Genomic DNA, 27670 nt, shown 5'->3' with positions numbered 1-27670 from the left:
TTAGATAAAATCATCCTTTTGAATTTTAATGCTTAGCAGTTTTGAATAAAGCTTTCACATGTAGCTTAATTTGCTAGATATTTTCTTAAAACTTTCAACTAATGCAAATCCAAACATGCAACATGAAAAACATCAAAAGAGAAATCATAAACTTTTGGGCAACAGAATACGCCTGTCACCTCCTTTGCAATGCTTTTACCCCGAAAGCTATAATAAACCATTAGTGCTTCTTACACTACACATCATATGATTGCTTACTGTTAAAACCCCAATTCCAAAGAACCACAGGTTATATCCCACCTACATAGAATACCAGGTTAAAGAAATCTGCGCCGGGCATGGTGGCTCACGCCTGTAATCCCAGCACTTTGAGAGGCTGAGGTGGGTGGGTCCCCTGAGGTCACGAGTTTGAGGCCAGTCTGGCCAACGTGGTGAAACCCCATCTCTACTAAAAATACAAAAAGTTAGCCAGGCATGGTGGCACATGCCTGTAATCCGAGCTACTCAGGAGGCTGAGACAGGAGAATTGCTTGAACCCTGGAGGTGGAGGTTGCAGTGAGCCGAGATCGTGCCATTGTATTCCAGCCTGGGCGACAGAGCAAGACTTCGTCTCAAAAAAAAAAGAAAGAAAGAAAAAGAAATCTGGAAAACAATTGAGATTCCAACACAATTTTTCAAAAAGCTCTTGCTTCCCGGCATACATACAAAATGCTACATACGCATTAATAAATCTAACAAAAATGTAAATGAGAGACGTTGGGAGTGAAATTTCTCTTTCAGAAATTTTTCAGTTCAATAAAATTCTTAATATAAAAATGCAAACCTTATAAGTCAAATGCTTTGTCAGAATTTCAATTAGATTTTTTAAAAATAATCTACACTTAAAATTTCATGTTAGGATAGATCACAGATCCTGTTTGTTTTTAGATAAGAGAAACAAATGAATCATTTTTCCAACCAAAGAAGAAATAGGTTTTTGAGCACAGGTCTCAGTTTGAAGCTGACCCAACTAGGGAAAAAACAGATATGGCTGTCACAAAATTTCTATCCATCCTTATTAAGACAGATTTTATCTGCCTACCAGTTGCACAACCTTCTCAACCCTCTTCTCATCTCACTGCCTCACTGAGGCCTGGTTTTATCTCCCTTTCCATCAACACACCCATCGATTTGAGAGACATAAAGTAAAGCCACTCTCAGAAGCTCCTGTATCCATGACACAGGGTCTGCAATTCCTCCACTGCTATTAGAGAACTCTTCAGGAGCCTCTTAGTAGGAAGGCCCCTGGGAAGCTTTCTTAGGGGTTACCACCTAACTGGTTGGTGATGGAAAAGGCCATCTAACATTGAGCCATTTTCCTCATCGGTAAAATAAGTGTTGAGTCAGACAATCTTGCCCTAACATAAGAATGCTTCCAGAAATAACATAAATGATCCTAATACGGAACATCTTTGGCACTTACTCCATGCCAGTGACTGCAATAAACACTTTATTTAATGATTTCATTTAACACCCCCAGGTAGGGACTCAACATTTACAGGTGAGGGAAGTAAGGATTTAAACGAGCTTGAGCAGTAGAATCTTCTCTCAATCAACCTTTCCTTAACCAATCCAGCAATTAAGTGCCTCTAAATTGCTTTGTAAAGTCACACTATGATGAATGACCTCGGCCAGATGAATGCTGGGAGCTGGGAGCCTCCTCGCTATCAGGCACCATCTGCATATGGTTTCCCCCAGCAGAGTTGTGTACTTACCAAAAGTTACTCAGGTTTATTCCCAGACTTGCTTATTCCACAGTTACGTTTGCCATTGCAATGATGTAATTTAATAAAACAGTGCATAAACCAATGAAATATAATTATAAAAAGAAAATACTGTTTTGATAACTCAGTAGGATGCTTTGAGCAGATGAGGCAAATCATATACACAAAATACTGAATTAAACATGGGGAAAAAAACAGCAAAAGATTTAAAAAATGGAAATCCTACAAGTCTAGAGAGGTTCTATATTTATAGTATTTCTCATGTGTCATTAAGTTCCAATTCCACTTTAAAAACCAAATAGGAAGCATTCTTACAGTGCATCATAAATGAAGGTTTTGCAAGAAAGTGTAGTCCTATAACTAGAGGGTCTAAAGAACCAAATCTGTCAAATGAAAGTGTATTACTGATTTAAATATAAATAAAATGTTTATGATATACAAGTTATCCTGGGTAGGGAGGTGCAGGGGGGGAGAAGAGGGTATTTTTTTCTGGCTGATGGAGGTATAATTGACACAGAATAAACTAAACATATTTAAAGTATACAATTTAATAAGTTTGACAGATGTCTACATCTGGGAAACCATCACTACAATCAAGACAGTGAACACATCAGTCACCCCCAAATTCTCTCATGCCCTTTGCAATCATTTTCTTTCCCTTCTCATTAATATTCCTCCACCCATCTCCAGGCAACCACCAATCTGTCACCAGATTCATTTGCATCTTCTAGAGCTTTACATAAATGGAATCATACAGGGTGTAGTCTTTTTCTCTGGCTTCTTTCACTTTAATTATTTTGAGGTCCGTCCATGGTGTTGCATGTATGAAGAATCTGTTCCTTTTTATTGCTGGGTAGTATTCTGCAATTGCATATTGCAATTTTGTTCATTCTTCTGTTGATGGGTATTTGGATTGTTTCTTTTTGGGGCTATTACAAACAAAGCTGCTATAAACATTCATGAGTGAGTCCTTGGGTAGACATATACTTTCATTTCTTGAATAAATGCACAGGAGTGGAATGGATGGGACATAGGTTAGGCACATGTTTAACTTTCTAAGAAAACTGTGAAACTGTCCCACCAGCAGTGTAATAGAGTCCCAATTACTTCATATCTTTACCAGCACTTGATATTCTAATTTCAGCCATTAAAATGGGTGTGAAGTGGTACCTCACTGTGGTTTTAATTTGCATTTCCGTAATGACTAACAATATTGAGTACCTTATGTGTCATCATGCCTTTTTCTGTTAACGTGTTTGTTCAAATGTTTTTTGGGGGAACTTTTTATGTATTCTGGATACAAGTCCTTTTCTTCCAGTCTGTGGCGCTTGTCTTTTTATTTTCCTAACAGTATCTTTTGAGAAATTCTTAATCTTAATAACATCTAATCTATCCATTTTTGGATTTTACATTTATATCTGATCCATTTTGAGTTAGTTTTTAAAATATGGTGTAAATATGGATCCAGATTGGGTTATTTATATATTTTTGCATATGGATATCAAATTGTTCCAACTCCATTTGTTACATTATCCTTTATTCAATGAATTCTCTTTGTACCTTTGCCGAAAATCAACTGATTATAGATAGGGTCAACTTGTTGATCTTCTTGCTGATTGTAGGTAATTATTTTCTCAACTACTTTTTTGATTTGCTGACTAACTAACGTCTGGGTTTGTCAAGGAGCTTTTACTATATCCTGATGGTTAAGAAACTTGTTGCAACAGGAAGGGCAACAGAAAGGACAAAGTAGGAAAGAGAGAGATAGGCAGGTAAGGATAAGAAAGATAGGCAAAACTATCACAACAGGTAGAAGAAAAAGGACTAGAAAAAAAGTGAAGGACATTTTTTTAAATGGCATTTTCCCATCACCAAAGACCACCCTTAACCCAGTATGACTCTATCCTATGTTTTTGTGTGTTTTGTTTGAGACGGAGTCTCACTCTGTCGCCCAGGCTGGAGTGCAGTGGTGCGATCTCGGCTCACTGCAAGCTCCGCCTCCCGGGTTCACGCCATTCTCCTGCCTCAGCCTCCCGAGCAGCTGGGACTACAGATGCCCGCCACCACGTCCGGCTAATTTTTCACATTTTTAGTAGAGACGGGGTTTCACTGTGTTAGCCAGGATGGTCTCGATCTCATGACCTCGTGATCCGCCCACCTCGGCCTCCCAAAGCGCTGGGATTACAGGCCTGAGTCACCGCACCCAGCCGCAACTCTATCCTGTGTTTTGAAAACTTATGTCTTTAAAGTAAACTGCATTTATTAGGTAATTCATTTGTTTTCATATATTATTCATCAAAGGCATATGCTACTGCCAGTGTTTCTGAGCAGCTGGATAACCAAGACTGCAGTAACTCCTGCCAAAAGTAAACTGACCTTTTAGGTATCCTGTGCAGCCTTGTGGTGGGTAACTTTGTGATCTCCATTAAGTTTTCTGAAATATGCACAGTAGCCCCCAGGACTCCCACTATCCCACTCCCTGCCCAAATCATTCTCTTTTCAGAACCATGGGGTTCTGGAGCCTCAGAGGAACGCAAGCCTATAGGCTTCACCCGGCTTTACTTCCCTCATCAATCACCTGCAGTGTCATCAGAGCTTCAGAAAAATATGCAATTTGTTAATGTGATGAAAATAACAAAAAGGCATAAAGCACTTATTCAACCAATGGTTTGGCAGTAACTCAGAATACTGCTAACTAGCAAGGGACAGCCCCTAAACCATAAAAAAATTGTCATTCCTTAAGAGAAACATGTAACCAGCACTTTTTCCAAGACTATATGGAACTCCAATAAACCCTGATCAAGTCAAGCAACCCTCAACAGTCTGGGATACCAGAGCTTCTAACAAGATTGTGAGAAATTGAAAATTAAACACACCTAGAGGAACTGTTAGAAAAGTTAGTCAAAAAGGAAAACCCTGCCCAAACTGGATAGATCAATGCTATCAAATCCGACAGCTTGACATGTTTGAATCCAAACATAACTCAAAGCTAGATCCCCAAGTGAATAAAATGATGAATTCTTGGTGTAGACTGTGAAAACGTCACCTTATACCCAGAGTTCTCCTTAAGCAATCATCTATCTTAACAAAAGAGAACAGATGTCAACAAATTAATGCATTAAAAGATGAGATGAAGACACAACTACTGATTTCAAATTTTTTCCCTTTTAGAAAGTGTTCTTTTTCAAAAACAGGGGATGCTTCCAATGTGCTCATCACTCCTACGCAGAGGGCCCAGCTAGGCCTCACAGAATTACTTCTATTTTGGCACCTGTGTTGCTGAAGCAAGGGCTACTGTAGCTTTTAAATCTACTCCCTTGTCACAAGCCCAAATTATTTCTCAACTGAAAACAAGGTGCCCATCCACTGATACATATATTGAGCAAATCTGTAATTTCCACACCCACAAGGCTCCTCTCACTTACTTCTGGGGACCCCCTGCTCTGTACAATGTCCAGACACTTCTCCTTCCGTGTTTGTGTATTACACCCAACCTTGTAGGAGACAAAGTAGCAAACATAAGCAGCCATGTCTGCTCATTTCTGCTTGCTAACATAATTTCACAAAGCGCTGACTCCACAACAATGTGCAGCTCTCTGAAAGCATGCTTTGAAGACAGCACAGTATTAGCAGACGATCCTCCAAGTCTCTTGCCTGGTCACTATATTCGTTAAAAGATAAATGACCCTAGTCCTTGCCTTTTCTAACATATAATGTCTGACAGGCTTAGTGATTATGCTTCTGTAATCTATAACCAGATGTACTCTTACACCCAAACTCTGATGTGATTTTGCAAGTACCGAACCTCCAGCATCTGTATATAAGCAGTGGGTTGAAGTATCTGTGCTGGAGCAGTCTGGCAGAACCTCTCTCAAAGGCTGCTCCTGGGCTACAGGTCTCAGCCTACAGTCTTCAGTAAGACTTCTGAATAAAACCACCTTTAATTATTTAAAAGGTTGCTATTTTTTCTTTAGTCAAAATCAAGTTAGATATCTTATTAACATATCTGGTAAAAGTGTACATGGCTGTAATTGACATTTTCTTTCCTTTACAGAGAGTCTAAGTGCCATTCATATTGGCCCCCCAATTTGTTACCCTTAGCATCAGAAAATGAAATCAGTAAACACCAAATGAAAGCAACAACAAAAGAATTAATTTCAGGATCTAAAGTTCACATTTAAAACAGCTTCAAAAGTAACATGCACAACTGGCAATGATCTCTTCAGACTACTAATGTCCAGGTCTGACAATTAATATGCTAAAGGTGGCCAGTATGCAAGTGGTAACAGAAAAGGGAAAACCGAAGAAAGTTCATGAATTCTCTACCTCTGAGCAAGAGTTAGCTAGCTGAATATGTTACCGAATCTCACTTTGAGGACTAGGAGTGGGAATCCAGATTTAATTCCTAGTTAGTCATTAACTATGTGAACTTACTTAGATTTAACTTCTTTGGGCCTCAGTTTACCTCTAAAATGAGTACAATTGTCAATGAAATTCACAAACATTTACCATGTGGGTAAAACAAAAAGCATAGCCCTTGCTCCAAATTCTGACACGTCTAAATTCTATGACTGTTTTGGCTATGACTTTCTCACTCTTAGAATAACTGGGTTTATTAGGAATTACAATTAGACAGTTCTATGCTTGATTTAGATATCTAAATTTTTAATCAAGTGTAACAGAACCGCTTGAGATGGTGTTCATCACCAAGAAATGGTGCTACGGTAGCCAATTCCATTTGAACACTGATGAATGTAACCAGTGTTGTTTTACTGAACTTCATGAGACAAACTGCTTTATTTTTACTTTTGCTGTTTCTGAGGCTTAGCAATGCCAGGTAAAGCTAATATAATTACCACAATGCTAAAAATTTCTACTAAAGAAAAAATATGTCTTAAAAATACATCTGTACAGCACTTTATTGTCCTCAAAGGTAGTTCACATTCAGCAGGTAAGGTTTACCTCACTGCAGAGTTGAGAGAACAGAAAAAGAAGAAAAGCTCAAGACAAGAATTTCTTCCCCCTTTGAAAATTTAACCCTTTACTAAACAGCCTACATAATTAGCAATCTAATTGCTGCTGAATTTGCCAAATTTAAGTCAAAACAATACAAGCAAGGTCTAAAGTAATGGAAACCACCAATAAGAAATAACAATTTTCTTCCATTAAACTTAATGCTTACCAATCACCATTTAACTTATTTTTTCTGCAACTTTTTTCCTTCTAGAGTACGAACTGTACTTTCCTTAAAATTTCAAAGGAATTTTGCTGACCATAAATTACATCGGTAGAAATCATATCCCAAGTCCTTTATAAGGCTTTAAATAAAGTCAAATTTATGCCTCAGACATCTGCATTAGTAAGTAGCAACACAGGCTTTGAATCCACTGGCAGACTCAAGACTTTCTTTACCCAGGTTTCCCCAACTTATCTTGTGTTCTAATGTTTGTGGATTTCAATCTATTGGCCAAGAATGATATTTGAATTGAAGAGGACAAGGAGATTTAAGGATAAACTATTCTTGATCACAGTATATGAAGTCAGCAAGACGTTCAATTAGACTTCTTTGCTTATAATGAAGAAGCATACGATCAAGTCTTTTCATGATGAAAATTGTTACAGGCCTAGGAAACAAAAGCATCTGTAGAATAATCTATTGTCAAAAATAAAATCAGATCAAATTTTAAAATTGTATGTTTATTGTGCACACAAAAGAACAGTTGGCAAACCTGGAGACCTCAAACCAAAATGGTTAGAAGTCTGCACACAGCAGTTATAGCACCATTTATAAAGCATAAGGGAGAAAGTATTTTCGCCCTCTTTTATAACTGGCTATTACATGTTAACATTCTTTATAAAGAAAGCAGACCAGTCGTTGATTTGTCTACACAGTAGGCACTCCCTTATCCTTAGGGGATCCCTTCCAAGACCCTTCCTATACATTCATACCTATGATAAAGTTTATAAATTAAACACAGTAAGAGATTAACAACAATGACTAGTAATAATATAGAACAAGTGTATGAGTACACCAGCATTACTCTTGCACTTTGGGGTCATTTTTGGGTAAAATAAAGGTGACCTGAATACCAGCACTGCAATACCGGGACTCATCTAGCAGCCTCCTAAGTGACTAATAGGCGTGGGACATCTACAGCATGGATCCACTGGACAAAGGGATGATTCGCCTGCTCAACAGGATGGCACAGGACTTGAGATTTCATGATGCTACTCAGAATGGTGCACAATTTAAACTATGTGAATTGTTCCTGGAATTTTCCATTTAGGTTGACCATGGATTACTGAAACTGCAGAATGCAAAACAGCAGACAAGGGGGGGACTACTATATGGCTAGTAAGTTTGATTTCACCAAATCATGCCGACAAGGCCTTGCATTTTGTTTTGTTTGATTAGAACTAGCATTTCAGGGAAATCAGGACGACTTAAGTTTTGGCTATGTGGCTATGGGTGGTTGACCTTGGGGTCTAGCTAATCTTTTTTTTTTTCTTTTTTTATTATACTTTAAGTTTTAGGGTACATGTGCACATTGTGCAGGTTAGTTACATATGTATACATGTGCCATGCTGGTGCGCTGCACCCACTAACTCGTCATCTAGCATTAGGTATATCTCCCAATGCTATCCCTCCCCCCTCCCCCCACCCCACCACAGTCCCCAGAGTGTGATATTCCCCTTCCTGTGTCCATGTGATCTCATTGTTCAATTCCCACCTATGAGTGAGAATATGCGGTGTTTGGTTTTTTGTTCTTGCGATAGTTTACTGAGAATGATGATTTCCAATTTCATCCATGTCCCTACAAAGGACATGAACTCATCATTTTTTATGGCTGCATAGTATTCCATGGTGTATATGTGCCACATTTTCTTAATCCAGTCTATCATTGTTGGACATTTGGGTTGGTTCCAAGTCTTTGCTATTGTGAATAATGCCGCAATAAACATATGTGTGCATGTGTCTTTATAGCAGCATGATTTATAGTCCTTTGGGTATATACCCAGTAATGGGATGGCTGGGTCAAATGGTATTTCTAGTTCTAGATCCCTGAGGAATCACCACACTGACTTCCACAATGGTTGAACTAGTTTACAGTCCCACCAACAGTGTAAAAGTGTTCCTATTTCTCCACATCCTCTCCAGCACCTGTTGTTTCCTGACTTTTTAATGATTGCCATTCTAACTGGTGTGAGACGGTATCTCATTGTGGTTTTGATTTGCATTTCTCTGATGGCCAGTGATGGTGAGCATTTTTTCATGTGTTTTTTGGCTGCATAAATGTCTTCTTTTGAGAAGTGTCTGTTCATGTCCTTCGCCCACTTTTTGATGGGGTTGTTTTTTTCTTTCTTGTAAATTTGTTTGAGTTCATTGTAGATTCTGGATATTAGCCCTTTGTCAGATGAGTAGGTTGCGAAAATTTTCTCCCATTTTGTAGGTTGCCTGTTCACTCTGATGGTAGTTTCTTTTGCTGTGCAGAAGCTCTTTAGTTTAATTAGATCCCATTTGTCAATTTTGTCTTTTGTTGCCATTGCTTTTGGTGTTTTAGACATGAAGTCCTTGCCCATGCCCATGTCCTGAATGGTAATGCCTAGGTTTTCTTCTAGGGTTTTTACGGTTTTAGGTCTAACGTTGAAGTCTTTAATCCATCTTGAATTGATTTTTGTATAAGGTGTAAGGAAGGGATCCAGTTTCAGCTTTCTACATATGGCTAGCCAGTTTTCCCAGCACCATTTATTAAATAGGGAATCCTTTCCCCATTGCTTGTTTTTGTCAGTTTTGTCAAAGATCAGATAGTTGTAGATATGCGGCGTTATTTCTGAGGGCTCTGTTCTGTTCCATTGATCTATATCTCTGTTTTGGTACCAGTACCATGCTGTTTTGATTACTGTAGCCTTGTAGTATAGTTTGAAGTCAGGTAGCGTGATGCCTCCAGCTTTGTTCTTTTGGCTTAGGATTGACTTGGCGATGCGGGCTCTTTTTTGGTTCCATATGAACTTTAAAGTAGTTTTTTCCATTTCTGTGAAGAAAGTCATTGGTAGCTTTATGGGGATGGCATTGAATCTGTAAATTACCTTGGGCAGTATGGCCATTTTCATGATATTGATTCTTCCTACCCATGAGCATGGAATGTTCTTCCATTTGTTTGTATCCTCTTTTATTTCCTTGAGCAGTGGTTTGTAGTTCTCCTTGAAGAGGTCCTTCACATCCCTTGTAAGTTGGATTCCTGGGTATTTTATTCTCTTTGAAGCAACTGTGAATGGGAGTTCACTCATGATTTGGCTGTTTGTCTGTTGTTGGTGTATAAGAATGCTTGTGATTTTTGTACATTGATTTTGTATCCTGAGGCTTTGCTGAAGTTGCTTATCAGCTTAAGGAGATTTTGGGCTGAGACAATGGGGTTTTCTAGATATACAATCATGTCGTCTGCAAACAGGGACAATTTGACTTCCTCTTTTCCTAATTGAATACCCTTTATTTCCTTCTCCTGCCTAATTGCCCTGGCCAGAACTTCCAACACTATGTTGAATAGGAGTGGTGAGAGAGGGCATCCCTGTCTTGTGCCAGTTTTCAAAGGGAATGCTTCCAGTTTTTGCCCATTCAGTATGATATTGGCTGTGGGTTTGTCATAGATAGCTCTTATTATTTTGAAATACGTCCCATAAATACCTAATTTATTGAGAGTTTTTAGCATGAAGGGTTGTTGAATTTTGTCAAAGGCCTTTTCTGCATCTATTGAGATAATCATGTGGTTTTTGTCTTTGGCTCTGTTTATATGCTGGATTACATTCATTGATTTGCATATATTGAACCAGCCTTGCACCCCAGGGATGAAGCCCACTTGATCATGGTGGATAAGCTTTTTGATGTGCTGCTGGATTCCGTTTGCCAGTATTTTATTGAGGATTTTTGCATCAATGTTCATCAAGGATATTGGTCTAAAATTCTCTTTTTTGGTTGTGTCTCTGCCAGGCTTTGGTATCAGAATGATGCTGGCCTCATAAAATGATTTAGGGAGGATTCCCTTTTTTTCTATTGATTGGAATAGTTTCAGAAGGAATGGTACCAGTTCCTCCTTGTACCTCTGGTAGAATTCGGCTGTGAATCCATCTGGTCCTGGACTCTTTTTGGTTGGTAAACTATTGATTATTGCCACAATTTCAGATCCTGTTATTGGTCTATTCAGAGATTCAGCTTCTTCCTGGTTTAGTCTTGGGAGAGTGTATGTGTCAAGGAATTTATCCATTTCTTCTAGATTTTCTAGTTTATTTGCGTAGAGGTGTTTGTAGTATTCTCTGATGCTAGTTTGTATTTCTGTGGGATTGGTAGTGATATCCCCTTTATCATTTTTTATTGCGTCTATTTGATTCTTCTCTCTTTTTTTCTTTATTAGTCTTGCTAGCGGTCTATCAATTTTGTTGATCCTTTCAAAAAACCAGCTCCTGGATTCATTAATTTTTTGAAGGGTTTTTTGTGTCTCTATTTCCTTCAGTTCTGCTCTGATTTTAGTTATTTCTTGCCTTCTGCTAGCTTTTGAATCTGTCTAATCTTTAACACTATACTATCTATCCAATAGAATTCCCTAAAACCAGAACGATAATTTTGGACTATTCATATAGAATCAACTTTGTCATACTGAAAGCTTTTATTGCAAAGTGAGTTTACATGTGATACATGACACAAGTGGCAAAAAAGTTGGCAGTTTTTTTTTATTAGCTGCAGGAGTGACTTTGAAATGGTTACCTGAATAGTGATCAAAACTTCAAAAAGCTTTCTCTTCATCTTTTCTGACCAGACAATCCCACTGCTCAAAAATCTCAATGAAAAATAAAGTGACAAACTAAAGGCAGAGTACAATGTTAGTTTCTGGAATTTTATTATTTTTAATACATACATTTCACAAACAGAAACCCTCTAAAACCACACACAATTCCACAACCAAATGTTTCAATTTTATCAACATTCTTTAACTATTTACACTGTCTTTCCTCAACAAAAGTGCAATCCAAGACATCTTGACAAGAAATCTTTACTGACAAGAATTTATTTTTGAGCTGGTTTTAATGGAGCCCATCCATTATATTTTCTTTCAATTACCCGGAATATTCAGTGAACAGGACATAGAAATGAACTGGGTTAGGCAGCATCCTATTATAGGAAATAAAACACTAAACAAGAACACTTTCTCCTCACTTCGTTCCCAACCTCCAATGAAAGTTACTCAACAGCTGCTACCAGGACACAAAACAGAAAAGCAAACTGGAGTTCTTGACCTAGACACAGGAGAACAGACTGTGTATTAAGCATCAGTCTTGCAGGACTAAACAAAAGACTTAGCAAATTAGTTTTGGTGCTCTAATAAGGTACATATCCGTCTTATCTGTTAGTTTTAGAGTTCAAATACCTAATAAGATTCTTTTTTGATGAGTTAATTTTCCCCCAACATATGTGAAAATAACTTTTACTCAGAAAATGAACTTCTTGAACAAAACCTAGAAGTTAAAGGGCATTTAAGGAAAGCTCCTCTGTAACTAGAATGGGATAATTCACCCAACTCCCCAACTTCATGGCACCATGTCTATCTTTTAAAGTATAAACCCATTATATCAACTGCTTCAAATGTAACAAGAGAATGAAGAGGTGAGATGGCCTGAAGAGAAAACAATCAATCAGAAATTGTCCTTTCACTAAACTAAAGCAGATCATTGTATCTGCTCAAGGTATAAAACTCTTAAAAATAAATAATTAAAAAATATTAAGAATAGACGAAAAATCACTTTGAAATTATTAGTCACTCTTAAGACTGCTTCATTTTACTGAACACTATTCCTCAGAAAAACAAACTGGATCTCTTGGGTAACTAATATCCTTTTAGTATCCTAACTACAACAAAAATACTAACCTTTTTTGATATATTCCAATTCCAATCAAAGTATTCAGGGCAAGCTTGGGGTATTAAGGTCAGTAGATTTCCAAAATAAGATTTATCTTCATGGTGTTGAATACTCGATTATATTTTATTCCCAAATCAGCCAGATTTTCCCTCTAGACAAGAATGAATCGTCTTAAAGGCAAAAGATATTCCCAGATATGCTTCATGCTCTTATGCTTTTCTCTTTAAGTAACATCCACAGAATCCTTACTTTAGCATCAAAATAATGTCCAAGAGTAAACTTTACCCAATTACAGTAAAACCTCATCCTATTTATTGTTCAGGGAGTAGAAAGCCATCTAAAAAGGCAACATGGAACACAGCATACACTACACTGACGGCAGTTCTAAATTCAGGAGCTTGCTGAATGCAATGTATAGGTCAATTGTAAGTTTCAGAACAACAATATAAAGCAGGTTTCACTATAAAATTTTAGGTGGGTTAAAGATCAGCATCATAAATATTTTACTATTTAAATTCAGAAATAAAATCCAAATGGTATTACCAGGACAAGAGAAACTTAGTACTTTTTGCATCTGGGTACAGGAGAGAATCAATAAGGAGATAGTTAGTTCACCACTACAGCTTTGTGCATTAAAGACAAGTTTGCAGAAAGCTATGTCTTACAATCCTCTTTTAGTTGCATCAAACACTGTCAGTTCAATGACTTTCTACTTCTTATAGGCATTTTATGCATTTCTTCCCACTGAAATGTTTTTTCAGATGATCAAACACCAACCTAGATGCAGCAAACCAAATCATCCAAACTGAAAGATGAATAATATTAGCGAATAACATTGGTTCTTTAACGCTGCATTGTTTCAAACAAAACATCAAATACTTCATATAGAACTGAAACTCGGCCAGGCGCAGTGGCTCACGCCTGTAATCCCAGCACTTTGGGAGGCCAAGGCGGGCAGATCACAAGGTCAGGAGATCTAGACCATCCTAGCTAACATGGTGAAACGCTGTCTCTACTAAAAATACAAAAAATTAGCCAGGTGTGGTGGCACGTGCCTGTAGTCCCAGCTACCTGGGAGGCTGAGACAGGAGAATTGCTTGAATCCGGGAGGCAGAGGTTGCAGTGAGCTGAGATCGCACTACTGCACTCCAGCCTGGGTGACAGAGCAAGACTCCATCTCAAAAAAAAAAGAACTGAAACTCACGTGCAATATTGCCTAAATACTTCTGAAAAGAAAAAACACATAGTAAAAAAAAAAAAAAAGTATAAACCAAATGAGTAACATAAAATGTTCACATCAACCCCAAATTTGGCTATTCATAAAATGATTTTCTGCATTCTTTTAGCATATATGCACATCATACATGAAATTATCAAGTTAATTTTTGAGAAATCATATTCCAATTCTATAAGGGTATGCGACGTCAGTCTATTTAAAGCATTAAAATCTACTGAACCAAAGGCTGTATTTTGGAATGCCCAATGCTCTGACTAATCAGGTTCTATATATATGATCATCTTTTTTCATCAACAGTAAGGTATCATGGGCTTTTTAGAATGGTCTATTTTTCAAACATACTGCTATGCATTAAAAGCATTGATTTTCCAAAACATACTTTTAAAAGAAATAGTAAAATTATTTTCTTCATCATCCTTTCACACTTTTTTCCCTTCCCTCTTAAGGTCAAGTCTTTGATTTTGGAAACTCAGAATTAATTGGTTAAACATGGCCATAAGCAATTTTGAGGACAATAAGTGTGGCAATTATTGGTTCTGAAGCTCACCAGTTAGATTCTGTGGCTGAGAGATTTACCTGTGAGAAGAATCTGACACCAAATGACACTTCAATAGTGCAACCTGTAATAAATCATCACTGCCCAAATCAGGTTATTCATGGGTTCTCCTTAAGAGCTATATTACCAACTTCAAAGACACAATTTAAATGATTGAGTTCTGCCTTCTTGCATTATTTCCAAATTCATTTCACATATTCTGTTATAGGTCAGTTTACCTAAACATATTTGCAACACTAACATCTTTCATATGTCTTACAATTTGGATATTATTTTCAGCATGAAAAATGAACTGGCAAATTACAATAGCGATAGAAACAGCACTTGTGCCACTTTCAGGTCACCTGTCAGTGTGAGTAAACTGCCTGCCCATGTGTGCTGCAGAACACTAGGCTGAGATAGACTAATGCACTATTAGCTCTCCAGGCACAGACTTACATTCACTTGTCACATATTTTTCCAAAGGCCCAAGGAAGATCTAAAAGAAGGTTTTTAGAAAGTTAACATTTTAGTAAGAGTTTCCTTCCAACTCCTATCAAGCTCTTAGTTTATAACCACAAATTCCTTTCCTAAATTCACCCCATCCTCCCCACCATCTTAAAGCTGCATCAAAGATTCTTGGTAAGAGTGAACCCCGACCCAAATGCACAGGATTACCCATCTGGGCTCTGGTCAAAACCACAGACTAACACTCGGGAATCAAGACAGGGCAAGGGCAGCCCCTATTTTAGTGGCACACATACAACAAAGTAACTCTCCTTTAAATTAGAAAAGAAATTAATGTCACAGAATGTTTCCCTATAAAAGATATGTAATAAAGTAATAATATCAATAAAATAGCTATTACTAAAGCAAAGCTTTCATCAATAAGCTTCGAGAACTTTGAAGGAGGAAAATGGCTTCACGAAGTGGTAGTCCAGGTTCCCACAGTGTGGACACTGCTGGACGTTGCTATATTCGGAGAAGTACTGCATCCCGATCCTCACGTCGATCACCGGCTTCCCACAGTGCTTACAGTTCAGGCGGGCCTGAGGGAAACAGACACCATCAGCCACAACACCCCTCCGCTTCCCAACACTTGTCAAAGTCATCCAAACCAAAATGCTGGGAAACTGATCAAGGGCTTTGCAAAGCATCCCTTTTACTACCAAAAACATGGAAACGGGGTATACCTGAAAGACTCCCAACTTCTCTCCTGATATGCAGCACTGCTAGCTGTTTCACCTACTTATGAGAAGAAAATTCTAAACTGCTACTGCCTAAATGCTCTCCACTGAAGTTCCCTAACAATAAGAAACCCCTCCCCCTGGATTTTAAGACAGCGGCCGAAGCTGACTTCCCTCACCCAAACCTCCATGAAACTTCTTTGAAATTTCATTTTTCATTCTACTCTATAGAAAAGTTGCATTTTCTCTGATGTAAAAATAAAATTTCCCAAGATACTCAAGTAAAATTAGCAATCCAGGAAGTGTGGTGCTGGTCTGAGGCTTCTGGAGTTCCCAGCACCCTGCATCTTCACTCATGCCTAGCCTCTCCGTAACAGCACAGTCCTGGAACCTTTCAGCAATGGGTCCAGGACTTAAGTGAATAACCACAAATTATAAATAAAACAGACTCAATTTAGACTCATTTTAAAAATGTACTTAAAAAGTATAATCTCAACTTGTTCTCAAAATACTCCTGGGAGGTAGGTAGTATTAGCTGACTTTTAGATAATGCAACTGAGGCACATGTGATAAAGCACCATGCCAAAGACCATGGTTAGAAAGCAGCAAGGCTGGAGTGAACCGAAGCAGCCTGCTGACCCTCAGCCACTGCAGGAACTACTTTTCTGTAACCTGAGATAAACACTCTTTTAACTACGTAATCTCTCTGAACAACATTAAAAGTGTGATTCTGAGCAAACCCGTCTTCACACTGTTATACCTTTCTAAGAATCAATTATTGCTTATTTTTGGCTACATCTTATTGAAGACTTCCCTTGATTCATTAGTAGCGTCTAACACTTGTATCCTCACTGATTTTTTTAAATTAACAATAATCGAACATATTTTCCATTTCAGTAGGGGGCCAGAAAAGAAAGGTCTGGGCTTCAATTGTTTTAAGGAAGAAATAGAGTGCATGGTGAATACCAAGAGGCTGGGTGTGGCAGGATGCTGTTCTGTTTTTCCTCCTAAAGACATGGAAATAATCTCATTGCCTTTCAATGGTGTACCAGAAAGAACACCAGAACAGGAGTCACACGGTGCAGTCATGGCTGTGACACAATGTATGTAGACCTGGGTAAAACATCCCAAGTTTGTAGGCCTCCATTGTATGAGGAAATAAGGAGGTTGGTCTAGATCCCAGGTCCTTTCCAGTGCTAATCTTCTGAGTTAACAGGCTCAAAAGTTCTTTCACTTCCTTATTTCTTTAATTTAAAAGATAATCCTCCACGGTGTGTGTGTGCAGAGGGGAGCCACTTCCTCTAGTTTCTCTCAAGAGCTGGCATTAAGGCACAATAACTATTATAAAATGCCACAGTGAATAACTACTGATAATAGTAAAGATACTCTCTTTACAAAAATCAAGCCATAATGCTAAAGACATAAAACTATGCAGTAACTAATGAAGTATGTATCACCTATTTGTACTAAAAAACCAGGCTGGAACACTTTAGAGCAAAGAAAAATTTCTCTCCTGCCCATGAGAGTATCAAGGAATTACATAACAAGCTGTTTTCTTCCCCAAGCACTTGGAAATAAAGCAAGATATTTCCAAGGATTTTGTCTCCTGTGATTCTATAGGTTATTTGTGTTTTCATGTGAATACTTCCCTCTTTTTCTGATGACAGCTAAATTTCAGATGTCCTCATAGCATGAGACAATGCCTCCTTTTAGTAGTGCTTTAAGGATTACAACCTCAAACACCTTACGAGGCATGCAATTCCTGGATAACTGTACTATCCCACAGAAAGAAAACAAGAAAATCCTGTCTATTTAAGAAAGTGACTTTCTTCCTTTTGAATAACTTTTTTTTCTATTAGAAATTTAGTATAAGCTATCATACAGAATCTTAGAAAATATACTCAAGCAAACAGAAAACTAAAGGAACCATTCAGCCTCCCACCACTGAGACCATCTGGTAACAGGTTAGCAATTCCCTTTTCATGCTCACTTACTTACAAATGCAAGCATATTATTATACCATTTTATAACCTGTTCTTTTGACCTAATATACAGGAAATGCTTCCCACATAATTATATATTATTCTACAGTATTCCTTTTAATGACTGAATAGTATTCCACTAAATGACTACATTACAAGTAGTAACTCAGCCATCATTGCTGGACTGAATTTCTTCTTTATTGCCAGACGCATCTTCCCTACATTCACTTGGGGACAGAAGCCTAATATCACCCACTGCTCCCTCAGTGTGTTCAGTACCTACCTGACAACATGGAGAGGCAGCCAGGATGTCGTAGGTGTACATAGTGCCCAGCTGGTGCCAGCTGCCATCCCACCGTGACTTACACTTGATGCAGATGATCTTGTGAACCCCTTCCAGGCAGTCCACGCACACGGCATACAGGTGCATGAGTCTCCCTGTGCACAGAAGACACAAGTCTCTGAGCGGCCATCATGGAAATCACATTTCATCTCCAAGGAGATAAAAATGTTTCATCTACCAATTATAAGCAAAGATTTTATCATTTGGATAAATATAAAAAGAAAAATCAATATTTAGTACACAAGCTGTCCTTTCAGGATAATGATGAATTACTAGCTGTTGTCAATAAAACATGTATTTTAAGTTCAAGCATATTAAAAATTTGGCTTCAATTCACTTTTCCAAAAAGGGCTGCTGGGCTTACATAATGGGTCCATCCAAATTCAAGTAACAAAGCCACATATACTCAAAACCAGCCTGTACTGTATTCACGCAGGACTTCCTGCTCAAAAGTTTATGTTTAGCATATAGAGACTTAACCAACAACACTGATCTTGTCACAAGCTCTCTTGTGACAAGTCCCATCATAAAAATCAAAAGTCTGTCTTGGGGACTGATAGCCCAGAATTACACCACAACCAAAATTACTGTTAACTATCCTTGTCCTCAAAATACTCAGCCATCACCACATCTAATTTAGGAACCAGAATTATATCTTACTCGTAATTTTTTAAAAGAAGTTCGATGTCTTATTATTCATTGAGCTCTTAAAAGTTATAACATGATCCCCCTCCATTATTTGATAACATCTTAATGTTAATAAAGTAAAGATGTCATCCTAGTGTATATGGAAGCATCACAGTTTAAATAATTAGGAAAGAGTCAGAATGCCCAGAATCTGCCCAGGCAACGTATAACAGCAACATTTCTGCTCTGTGTGGAACCCAGGGCGCTTCCCCATGTTAAAAACTACCATCAGGAGAACACATAATCCTAAGTGGCCTCATATTCAGAATGTGCTGCTCACTGCCATCAGTCAGACTATGGGTCTTCAGCACTCAGTAGTAAGGATCAACCTGCTCCTTACCCGATGGAAAGGTATGTATGTTCATCTACAGTACTTAGGGGGAGCCCTTCGTTTGCATTTGCTTGCATGACCCCCTTCCTCCTTGAGGGCAAGAACCATGTCTTGGTCATCCTTGTAGACTCAGTGACTAGCACAGTGTCTGGGATGTGGAAAGCACTTTATAAGTGTATGTTGGGTAAATGGATGGGGCATGTTAACAGCCAAAGACAGATAACCTTGGGGGCCTTTATGCCAAAAGGGGGAAGGATGACAAGAACTTCTTGAAATACTGCCCACCTCTGCTCTACGGCATTGAAAAGAAAAGGGTCTCACAAGCCACATCTACTCTGGTCTCAGGGCATGTTAGGAAGTCCGTTCAAGGATCCAGGAGCCACTGGAAAAAACTTCATTTGCACTCTCTGTCCTGCATACTCAATGCAATTCCCAGACATTCCCAGGTACAGAGGCCACAGCTGAGAAGGGTAAGGGCAGCCTTCGACACAGAAGTCAGGTGTTGCTAACTTAACATAATGATAACTTTATAATGATGAAGACAGAGTAACTTTTACTAGAGTTAACCGAGGGTATGGCACTATGCTACCAGCTCCATGTGAATCATTTCATTTAACCCTAACAGCAGCATTACAAAATAGACATTACTGTTGCTCCCACTTCTGAGAGTAGGAAGTGAGGCTTACAGAGCTGAGCAGCTTGCCCAAGTTCATAAGATTTAAGCAGCAAGTCCAGACTGATTCATGTCTCTCGGATCCGTAACCTACAGGCAAACTCACTGGAACACCTGGTCTGCACTGAGTCTAGATTTGTTTCAGTTCTGCTACACATTGTCCTGACCACAGAGAATTTTGAATTTCTAAACCCTTTGTGAATTTAAACAAAAAGCCGATTCTTCAGAGAACAATCACATGTGGTTCAAAGTGGTAAAGAAGCCCAATAAGAACTTCTTAATTAGATCAATCTTAATAAATTAATGCTAAACAAAACCTATTTTCAGAGGGAAAGAGAGCAAATGAAGTCCAGAGACAGAGTCCGGGGAGGGCAGTGAGGGGTAAAGGGCAGGGCGAGGGAGTAGTAATCCAGAGAGGGCCACTGAACACAGCAAGTACTGCAGCAGCATGTCAGCCCCGCATGCTGTGCAATCCTGTGGCCTGCAGTGTGGCCCTTCTATTGGAGTTGAAAATGCTTTAAAAAACACATGGTCAGGCTAGGCACAGTGGCTTATGCCTGTAATCTCAGCACTTTGGGAGGCTGAAATGGGATGATCATTTGAGGCCAGGAGTTCAAGACCAGCCTGGGCAATAATACAGTGAGACCCCATCTCTTAAAAAAGTTTAGGGCTGGGTGCAGTGGCTCACGCCTATAATCCCAGCACTTTGGGAGGCCAAGGCGGGTGGCTCACCAGAGGTCAGGAGTTTGAGACCAGCCTGGCCAACATGGTGAAACCCCATCTCTACTAAAATATAAAAAAATTAGCTGGGCGTGGTGGCGGCGCCTGTAGTCCCAGCTACTCATGAGGCTGAGGCAGGAGAATCGCTTGAACCCAGAAGCAAAGGTTGCAGTGAGCCGAGATAGCACCATTGCACTCCAGCCTGGGCAACAAAAGTGAAACCCCGTCACACACACACAAGAAAACAACAAACAACAACAACAAGTTTAAACAAATTAAATAAGCCGAGTGTGGTGGCTTGAGCCTACAGTCCTAGCTACTGGAGAAGCTGGGGCAGGAGGACTGCTTGAGCTCAGCAGTCCAAGGCTGCAGTAGCTATGATCACTCCCCTGCTTTCCAGCCAGCCAGGGTGACAGACTGAGATACTCAAAAAAAAAAAAAAGAAAGAAAAAAGAAAAGAAAAATAGAAGAATGTGTGGTCAGTAATTGGTGATTGAAGACATGATTTACATTTTCTTACTACAAATAAGACGGCATGGATTTCTCAAAGATGTGGCAATAAAAATGCTGATATGTGGTCAAGGCCTCACTTGTGGCAATGATAACTTCTCTGGTAATGATTAAACAACCTGATCTTCAGGTTTTACATCAAACGTTCAACTTCTCAGTATCTTTGTGGTGCACATCTAATGCGCACATTATCTATTTATGTATGTCTATGTTTTGATGTGTATATATACGCACACACAAGTACTCAGGCCTAATTTTCACCTCTTTCTTCATCTGCTCCCTGAAAGGTACTCTCAAGATTTGGTCGTGGGTTTATCATATCCTCCTTCCTTTTCTTTCTCTTTTCTTCCTATCCAAGAGCTCTTCCACCCTTAGGATTTTAACCACCACTGTTATAAACTCCCAGTGTTCAACCCAAATGCTTATTTTTAACCGTGTTTGCTAGACATCGCCACACAAAAGTCCCAACATCCCTCCAAACCCAACACACAGAAACCTCATCTTCTGCCCGCAAAACCAGGCCCTTTCCCCACCTTTATCTACCCATCTCCTTTCTCTACTCTTGCACCATTTATCTGGTCTAGAAACAAAGTGAATTTTGTTTCTAAATTCACAAGCTGTAATTTTTCTTTAAAATAACCTCTTGACAATATCCCCTCCCTTCCATTCTGTCCACACCTTTTATCTCCTTGCATCTAGACTACAAAGTCTCAACTCTGTCTCTAGATCCCACCCCTTTCAAACCCCTTTCCCGCACCTTTCCTCCATGTGACTGCCTGCTTTAAAAAAACACTGAAAATCTTTCCATTCACATTCATAAAGAATATATAGCAAAGTTCTTTATTATGGCTTGAAAGTACTTCTGCAATCTGTTCTCTCCCTTCTCTCCCTATCCTACTCCTTTCCCACTCTAGAACACCCTTGGCTCCAACCAAACAGTTCTCTCCCTATCTCCTGATCGCAACCTGCCCTTCTTCTTTTTAACCACCCTTCCTTTGCTTGCAGGCACTCCCTCCTCATCAACAAACACCTGACCTGGGTAGACCCTCTGCTTACCAAGATCCAGTCCACCTTTTGACATCAGCATTCATGCTGCCTCTTTTTACAAACCAAGCCAAAGTGGTCCCTTCCTCTGGAAATTATAGGATACTTAATGTACATCATATCCAGGTATGATACTAGAACTTTAAGCCTGGTAAGTTAGTTACATTTTATAAAAGCATCTTATCCTAAGATTATAAATTGATGACAAGCAAGAACTGATAGTACCCAGCATGTGTGAAATCCATAAGTTTGATCAACTGATGGATGGATTACATGAAAATAATCTGTCCATCATGGATAGAGAAAGAACACTACTATTCTCATATCTGCTGTACCCATATTCATCTTCATAAAAAATGTTTCAAGTTTTACGATGGAGAAATAAAGGTGTTTCCATCCACTTCCCTCTAAAATTACCCCCAAACAGGATAAAAAAACAAAAACACAAACTCCATCTTCCATGAAACAATGAGGTTATTTCAACCCTGAATTAAACTGTACGAAGTCAGAAAGTAGACTGAGGGATAGTAAATGGTTAAGCTCGGAAACTGGACAAGCACTGGGGAGTTCGTAGGGAGCTCGTAGGGAGCAATAAGTTACAAACAACCATAAATTCTATGCAGCACTTTCCATCAAAAAGCAGAGTATTTCAGCATCATCTGAACCTGGGCTAGACTTAGGACTTACACTGATGAACAAAATGTGACAGGAGTGATATTACTCAGTTCCAAGCTTAAGCCTCTAGAGACAGACTCTGCAGCTTCCACTTACATCTCTTGAATGCTATCTTGAGAGCAACGTGTGAAAAAGTCCAAGCTAGCCTACTGGAAGATGAAAGACTACATGGAACACGGACAAGCCATTCCGGCTGAGGCCCCCTAAGCCAACCTAACAATCCACCCACAGAATTGTGAGAAGTCATTAAATTATCCTTTTAAACCACTAAGTTTTGGAATGCTCTGCTTTATAACAAATGCTACAAGATAAAGGGAGTTAGGTACAATTCTCAAAATGAAAGAGACTACTCTCTGCAATTTCAGCTCCCTTTCCTTGCTCACAAAGGTAGCACAAGAAATTACATACATGAAACAAGAAGAGAATGCTATTAAAAAGAGCTCCTGGAAATTAAAAATATAAGAATAGAAAATTTTAAACTCCGTAAAAACACCAAAATAAAAAGTCAAGGAAATTTTCCATAAAGCAGAATAAAGAGATGAATAGGGCCATGTATGTATTTATTATATATTCTTTATTATATATAAAGGAGTTCTCCACTCCAACAAAAAAAATAATCTAAGGGGTCTAATATCTGATTAATCAGAGTTTCACAGAATTTTTTAAAAGTGAAAATAGGGTAGTGGAAATTGTCAAAGAAATAATACAAAAACAAATTTCTCCAAATGGAAGATGGTAAGTTTATAGAGCCAAAGGGCCAAGAGAGTACAGAAAGCACGACAAATAGAGGAAACTGTGTAAAAGACCCACATATGGTGAAATTTCAGAACATTAGGGATATATGAAGAAAATCTTAAAACCTTCATGGAGGGGTGGAGATGGAGGCAAAGACAGGAATAAGAGTAACATCAGACCTCTCAAAATAGCGACATTGTAAGATGGGAGACAGTAAAGAAATGTCTTCAAAATTCCAAGGGGAAAATATGTATAACTTAGAAGACTATAGCCAGCTAAATAGCAATGAAGAGTGAAGATAAAATCAGGATATTCTCAGACGTTCAAAGTCTCAAATCATCTATTCCCATGCTCCCTTTCTCAAAAAGCTCCTGGGGGATGTTTCCTAAAAGCTGAGAGAATAAACCGAGAAAAAATAAAATACTGAGATCTAGGAAACAAGATTTTTAAAAATAGGACAGAAATGAAGGCATTCCTAGAAGGACAGCTATGTGGTACACCAGGTCCTGAGTGCACCAGGACAGGTAGAAGCAGGAGGGTAAGAGTCTCCACGAGGGGCATTTTCAGGGGCAAAAATTTTTTTTCCAAAAAAAATCTGACAGATATGTGGAAATGTCTTTGAAAGATGGTTTGTAAAGCTGCTGGAGAGTGAGAACTAGCCAAAGTTAAAAAAACAAAACAAAAACTATGCAAATCAAAATAATCAATTAACCCTAATAAAAACAAAAGGAGTCCTAGACTATATGGTACTATATAATAAGATAAAACCCTATACTTCTTGGCTCAATATTAAATATATATATTCACATTAGTAAACATTAAGGATTTAACTAATAATTGTGGTATCTCATCCTGAGAGGAAGGAGGAGGGGGATGCACAGTCATCCACCTTCAAAGCCAGTCAATAAACAGATAATACGTAAAGCTGGAGAATGAAGACAGCAGTATTTACAATCACGATGTCAAAAACTTGAAGCATCAGCTAAGATTTGAAAATGTTTGTCTGGGTACTGACACAGCAGGGTTGGCGGGAAGGAGACAGGTGGGGATATATCATTTTTACAACAAGCTTTTTAGCACACATTTAAAGTGTAAACATGTTATATGTGATGTGTCTCATCTTTATGGAAGTTCAGTAGTTGTACATGAACTGACAGATTTCTTATACTAACCAACCTCGTGTCATTCAATTTATGGCTCAAATGTACCAAATCCTTATATGTCATCCACAGGAATAATAAGCTTCCCCATCGCCCCTCCTTCCACCACCACCACCGGGCTAATGTCTGAGCTTTCAATAATCCTGTTTACCTTTTGCTGCTATCAACACACTCTCATCTTTCATAAACTTCAAAATTAATTCAACTAATCTAAAAATACCTTGGCCCTTTTCTGACCACTGCTTTTCCTCACTGTTATGTTTATAAGGATCTAAGAGGATACACAGCTAGATGGGCCCATTAAACAGGTTTACAGTAAGTGACAAATATGCAACAACTCCACTAATTTCCTTCCCCATCATGCAAAACCATACGCCGGCAATCTTCTCTTCAAATTACAGAACACACAAAATTATCCGCTAGGACAACTGTACTTGGTACTGTGACATCAGAGTAAAAAATCACCGCGTCACTGGGAGAAGCTGAAATATTCAAATGTTACCTAGCACCTGACTAGAACAAAAAAACAACACTGGTGAAAACTACACCAAAATAGAGCAATCTGTCTTGTTTGTTGTTTGGTTTTTAACAAACAGAAAGCAGGCAAGGTGAATTAACACCTATACCTTGAAGGTGACAAGGAACATCATATTCGATCTCATCATGTCTCGACGGGCTTAGGAACAAAGTTCCATCCACCAGTGGGAACTGTTCGAACACCGGGAGCGCCCGGTGGCACAGGGCACAGTTTACCACGTTTCTGTGGCTGGCACTGAGCGCGGCCAAAATGAACTTCCGCAAGTCCTCCCCCTGGCCCACTTGGGCATCGTCTTCCATGCGCACGTGGAAAGTGTTCAGCTTATGCCTGGGGATGTGAGTGAGGAGCTCGGAGAGGTCCAGCCGCCGAAGGAACTGCACGGGGGTATCGAAGTGTCCCCCCCTGTGAACTGACAACCCCGCAGGGCTGTAATCAAAGTGGGCATTTCTGAACACATGGCCCCCAGCCATGGCCTTCTTGTGAGGCTCCAGATGGATGGCGTTCTTTAAGAACTCCCCGAGGTATCTGGAGGAGCGGGGGCCGCTGAAGTGAGCAGGAGAGAGGATGGAGTAGCCCGTGGGTGGGGACTGGCCCGGGGAGCCACCGGGGGAACGGGCACCGTAGGCTGCGGCACCCACTGCCTTCTCCTGGGAGTTCTGCCGGTCCATGGAATGCCGGCGGGGGAGGTCGTGGCTCGGGCCTTTCTGGGGCTTATTTGGGGGCCTGCACTTTTTTGCCTCCTCCGCCGCCTCACCAGGAGGCCTCCCTGTGTTCTTCTCGGAGCCTGACTTCTTCTTTTTCTCGTCCTGCATCCGCTTCACCTGATACCAGTCTGTGTCCTTCTTCAAGTGGCCCTGGCCACAGCGGCAGGAGCAGAAGCGGAAGGCCAGGTCGTAGCCCTTCTTTGTCCACATGTTCTGGCGGCATTGCTTCTCGTTCCAGCTGCGCGCGCGGCCGATGCAGTTGAACTGGACGAGGATGCTGCTCTCCCACTCGTAGAAGCACTGCAGGTGCATCCAGGTGCTGCAGGGGCAGTGCTCGTTGTTGCACACCACCTTCTGGTAGTCGTCCTTCTCCAGGTCCACCGGCCTACCGAAGCTGCAGATCAGGGGAGTGGCACATGGGGCTTCTGGGGGAGGAATAAAGAGAGAACAGATTTCAGATTTTTGGATTAGGGGTACTCAACCTGTACTTGCAACAGTATGGTATAAGGTTTCTCTAAGACATGAATATAATGAAAGGCAGTTCCAGGGTTCCTTTAAAGATGAATCACTCCAGTGAACCAGGGAATAATATGATGAAGCTACTTAACCAACCAGTCTGGTGGAATCTCTAAAAACGACCTTCAAAGCCCTTCATCCCGAGCTTTAGGTTGTCCTGAATACCAGAAAGCCGCTGGAACATAGACGGTCTCATACCCATTTCTCGTCTAAGGTGGTCTGACACCCAATGGCAGGGATATTGAATCAAACTAATTGTTGGTCTACACAAAATTACAAAGCCAGGCTGTGAAGGAAAAAACCAGAATTCTTCCAAAGCTACCAGGACAGGAAGTGGGAACAACATAGTTGTACTCTATCTTAAGTACATGTCCCACACACACTGTGCAAACAGCCAAGCCGGTTCCCAGAAAGGACAGAAAACATGGTGATAGAAAGTAGAATCCGCTAACCCAATTCTTAAGAAATAAACATGATTCATGGATATGGGAACTCCACTGATTCCTTACAGCTATTCAATGATAACTGAACATCTGAGCTTAGAATTTATTTCTAAAATGTCAAAAAGACATGATAGAGTCAGTAAAAAAAAAAAAAAAAAAAAAAAAAAAGTGGTTGCCACAGGGGGTGGGGGATGAGCAGGTGAAGCACAGAGGATTTTTAGGGCAGTGAATCTATTCCTATGATACTATAATGGCAGATACACGTCATTATACATTTGTCAAAATCCACAGGATGTACAATACCAAAAGGGAACCCTAATGTCAACTATGAAATTAAGTGACAATTATGTGTAAATGTAGGTTCATCAATTGTAACATATGTACCATTCTGTGTTCATAGTGGGGGAGGCTGGAGGAGGGCAGGAGGTATATGGGAACACTCTATACTTCCAGTTTTTCTGTGAACTTAAATCTGCTCTAAAAAATAAAATCTGTTTTTTAAAATGAGAAATAAAAGGACATGTATGTATAAGTCCCGGTTCCATGGGATACTAGCCGTGTAAAAGTGAACTGGTTATTTCATCTGTTTAATCTTCCATTTCCTCAACCATAAATGGGCATAATTGTAGTAGCTACCTTATAGAGATTTTTTGAAGATGAAATAAGAAATGCTTATAAAGAGTTTAGCACAGTACCTGGCACATAAAGGATCATTAATGTTGTTGCTGCTGTTCTTGTCGTTAGCTGACTGTGACACAGCTTGGGATATTTTTATTTACAAAAGAAGCTGTGTAATAAGGTGGCCAGAGGTGGAAGGGGCTAATACAGAGATGGCAAAACTGACCAAATGTGGGGCCAAACCGGGAGACTGAGAGTCTCATAGTGCAGGACCAAGGAAGGAAACCTGTTGCCACAGGCCCAAAAGAGTGGCTGCCGGTTGTATGAGCGGGGCGGGAGGGGGGGGGTTAGTGTGGCTTAC

General features: G+C 39.5%; 1 protein-coding gene across 1 annotated transcript in view; it reads right to left on the bottom strand.

Moving 5' to 3' along the window:
* Nucleotides 1-11629: 11629 nt before the first annotated feature.
* HECA (hdc homolog, cell cycle regulator) overlaps nucleotides 11630-27670 on the bottom strand; it is a 44768-nt gene continuing 28727 nt past the window's right edge. Inside the window, exons 2-4 of the mRNA XM_031012410.3 lie at nucleotides 25117-26157; nucleotides 17896-18050; nucleotides 11630-15492 (exon numbers count right to left, since the gene is read on the bottom strand). Coding sequence (XP_030868270.1) covers nucleotides 15328-15492; nucleotides 17896-18050; nucleotides 25117-26157 — 1361 coding nt within the window. The 3' untranslated portion in view covers nucleotides 11630-15327. The remainder of the gene's footprint in view (nucleotides 15493-17895; nucleotides 18051-25116; nucleotides 26158-27670) is intronic.

The sequence above is a fragment of the Gorilla gorilla genome, chromosome 5 (genome assembly GCF_029281585.2).
Source record: "Gorilla gorilla gorilla isolate KB3781 chromosome 5, NHGRI_mGorGor1-v2.1_pri, whole genome shotgun sequence".
Taxonomy (NCBI): Eukaryota; Metazoa; Chordata; class Mammalia; order Primates; family Hominidae; genus Gorilla; species Gorilla gorilla.
The sequence above is the reverse complement of the archived record's forward strand: the minus strand, read 5'-3'. Positions and strand labels throughout refer to the sequence as shown.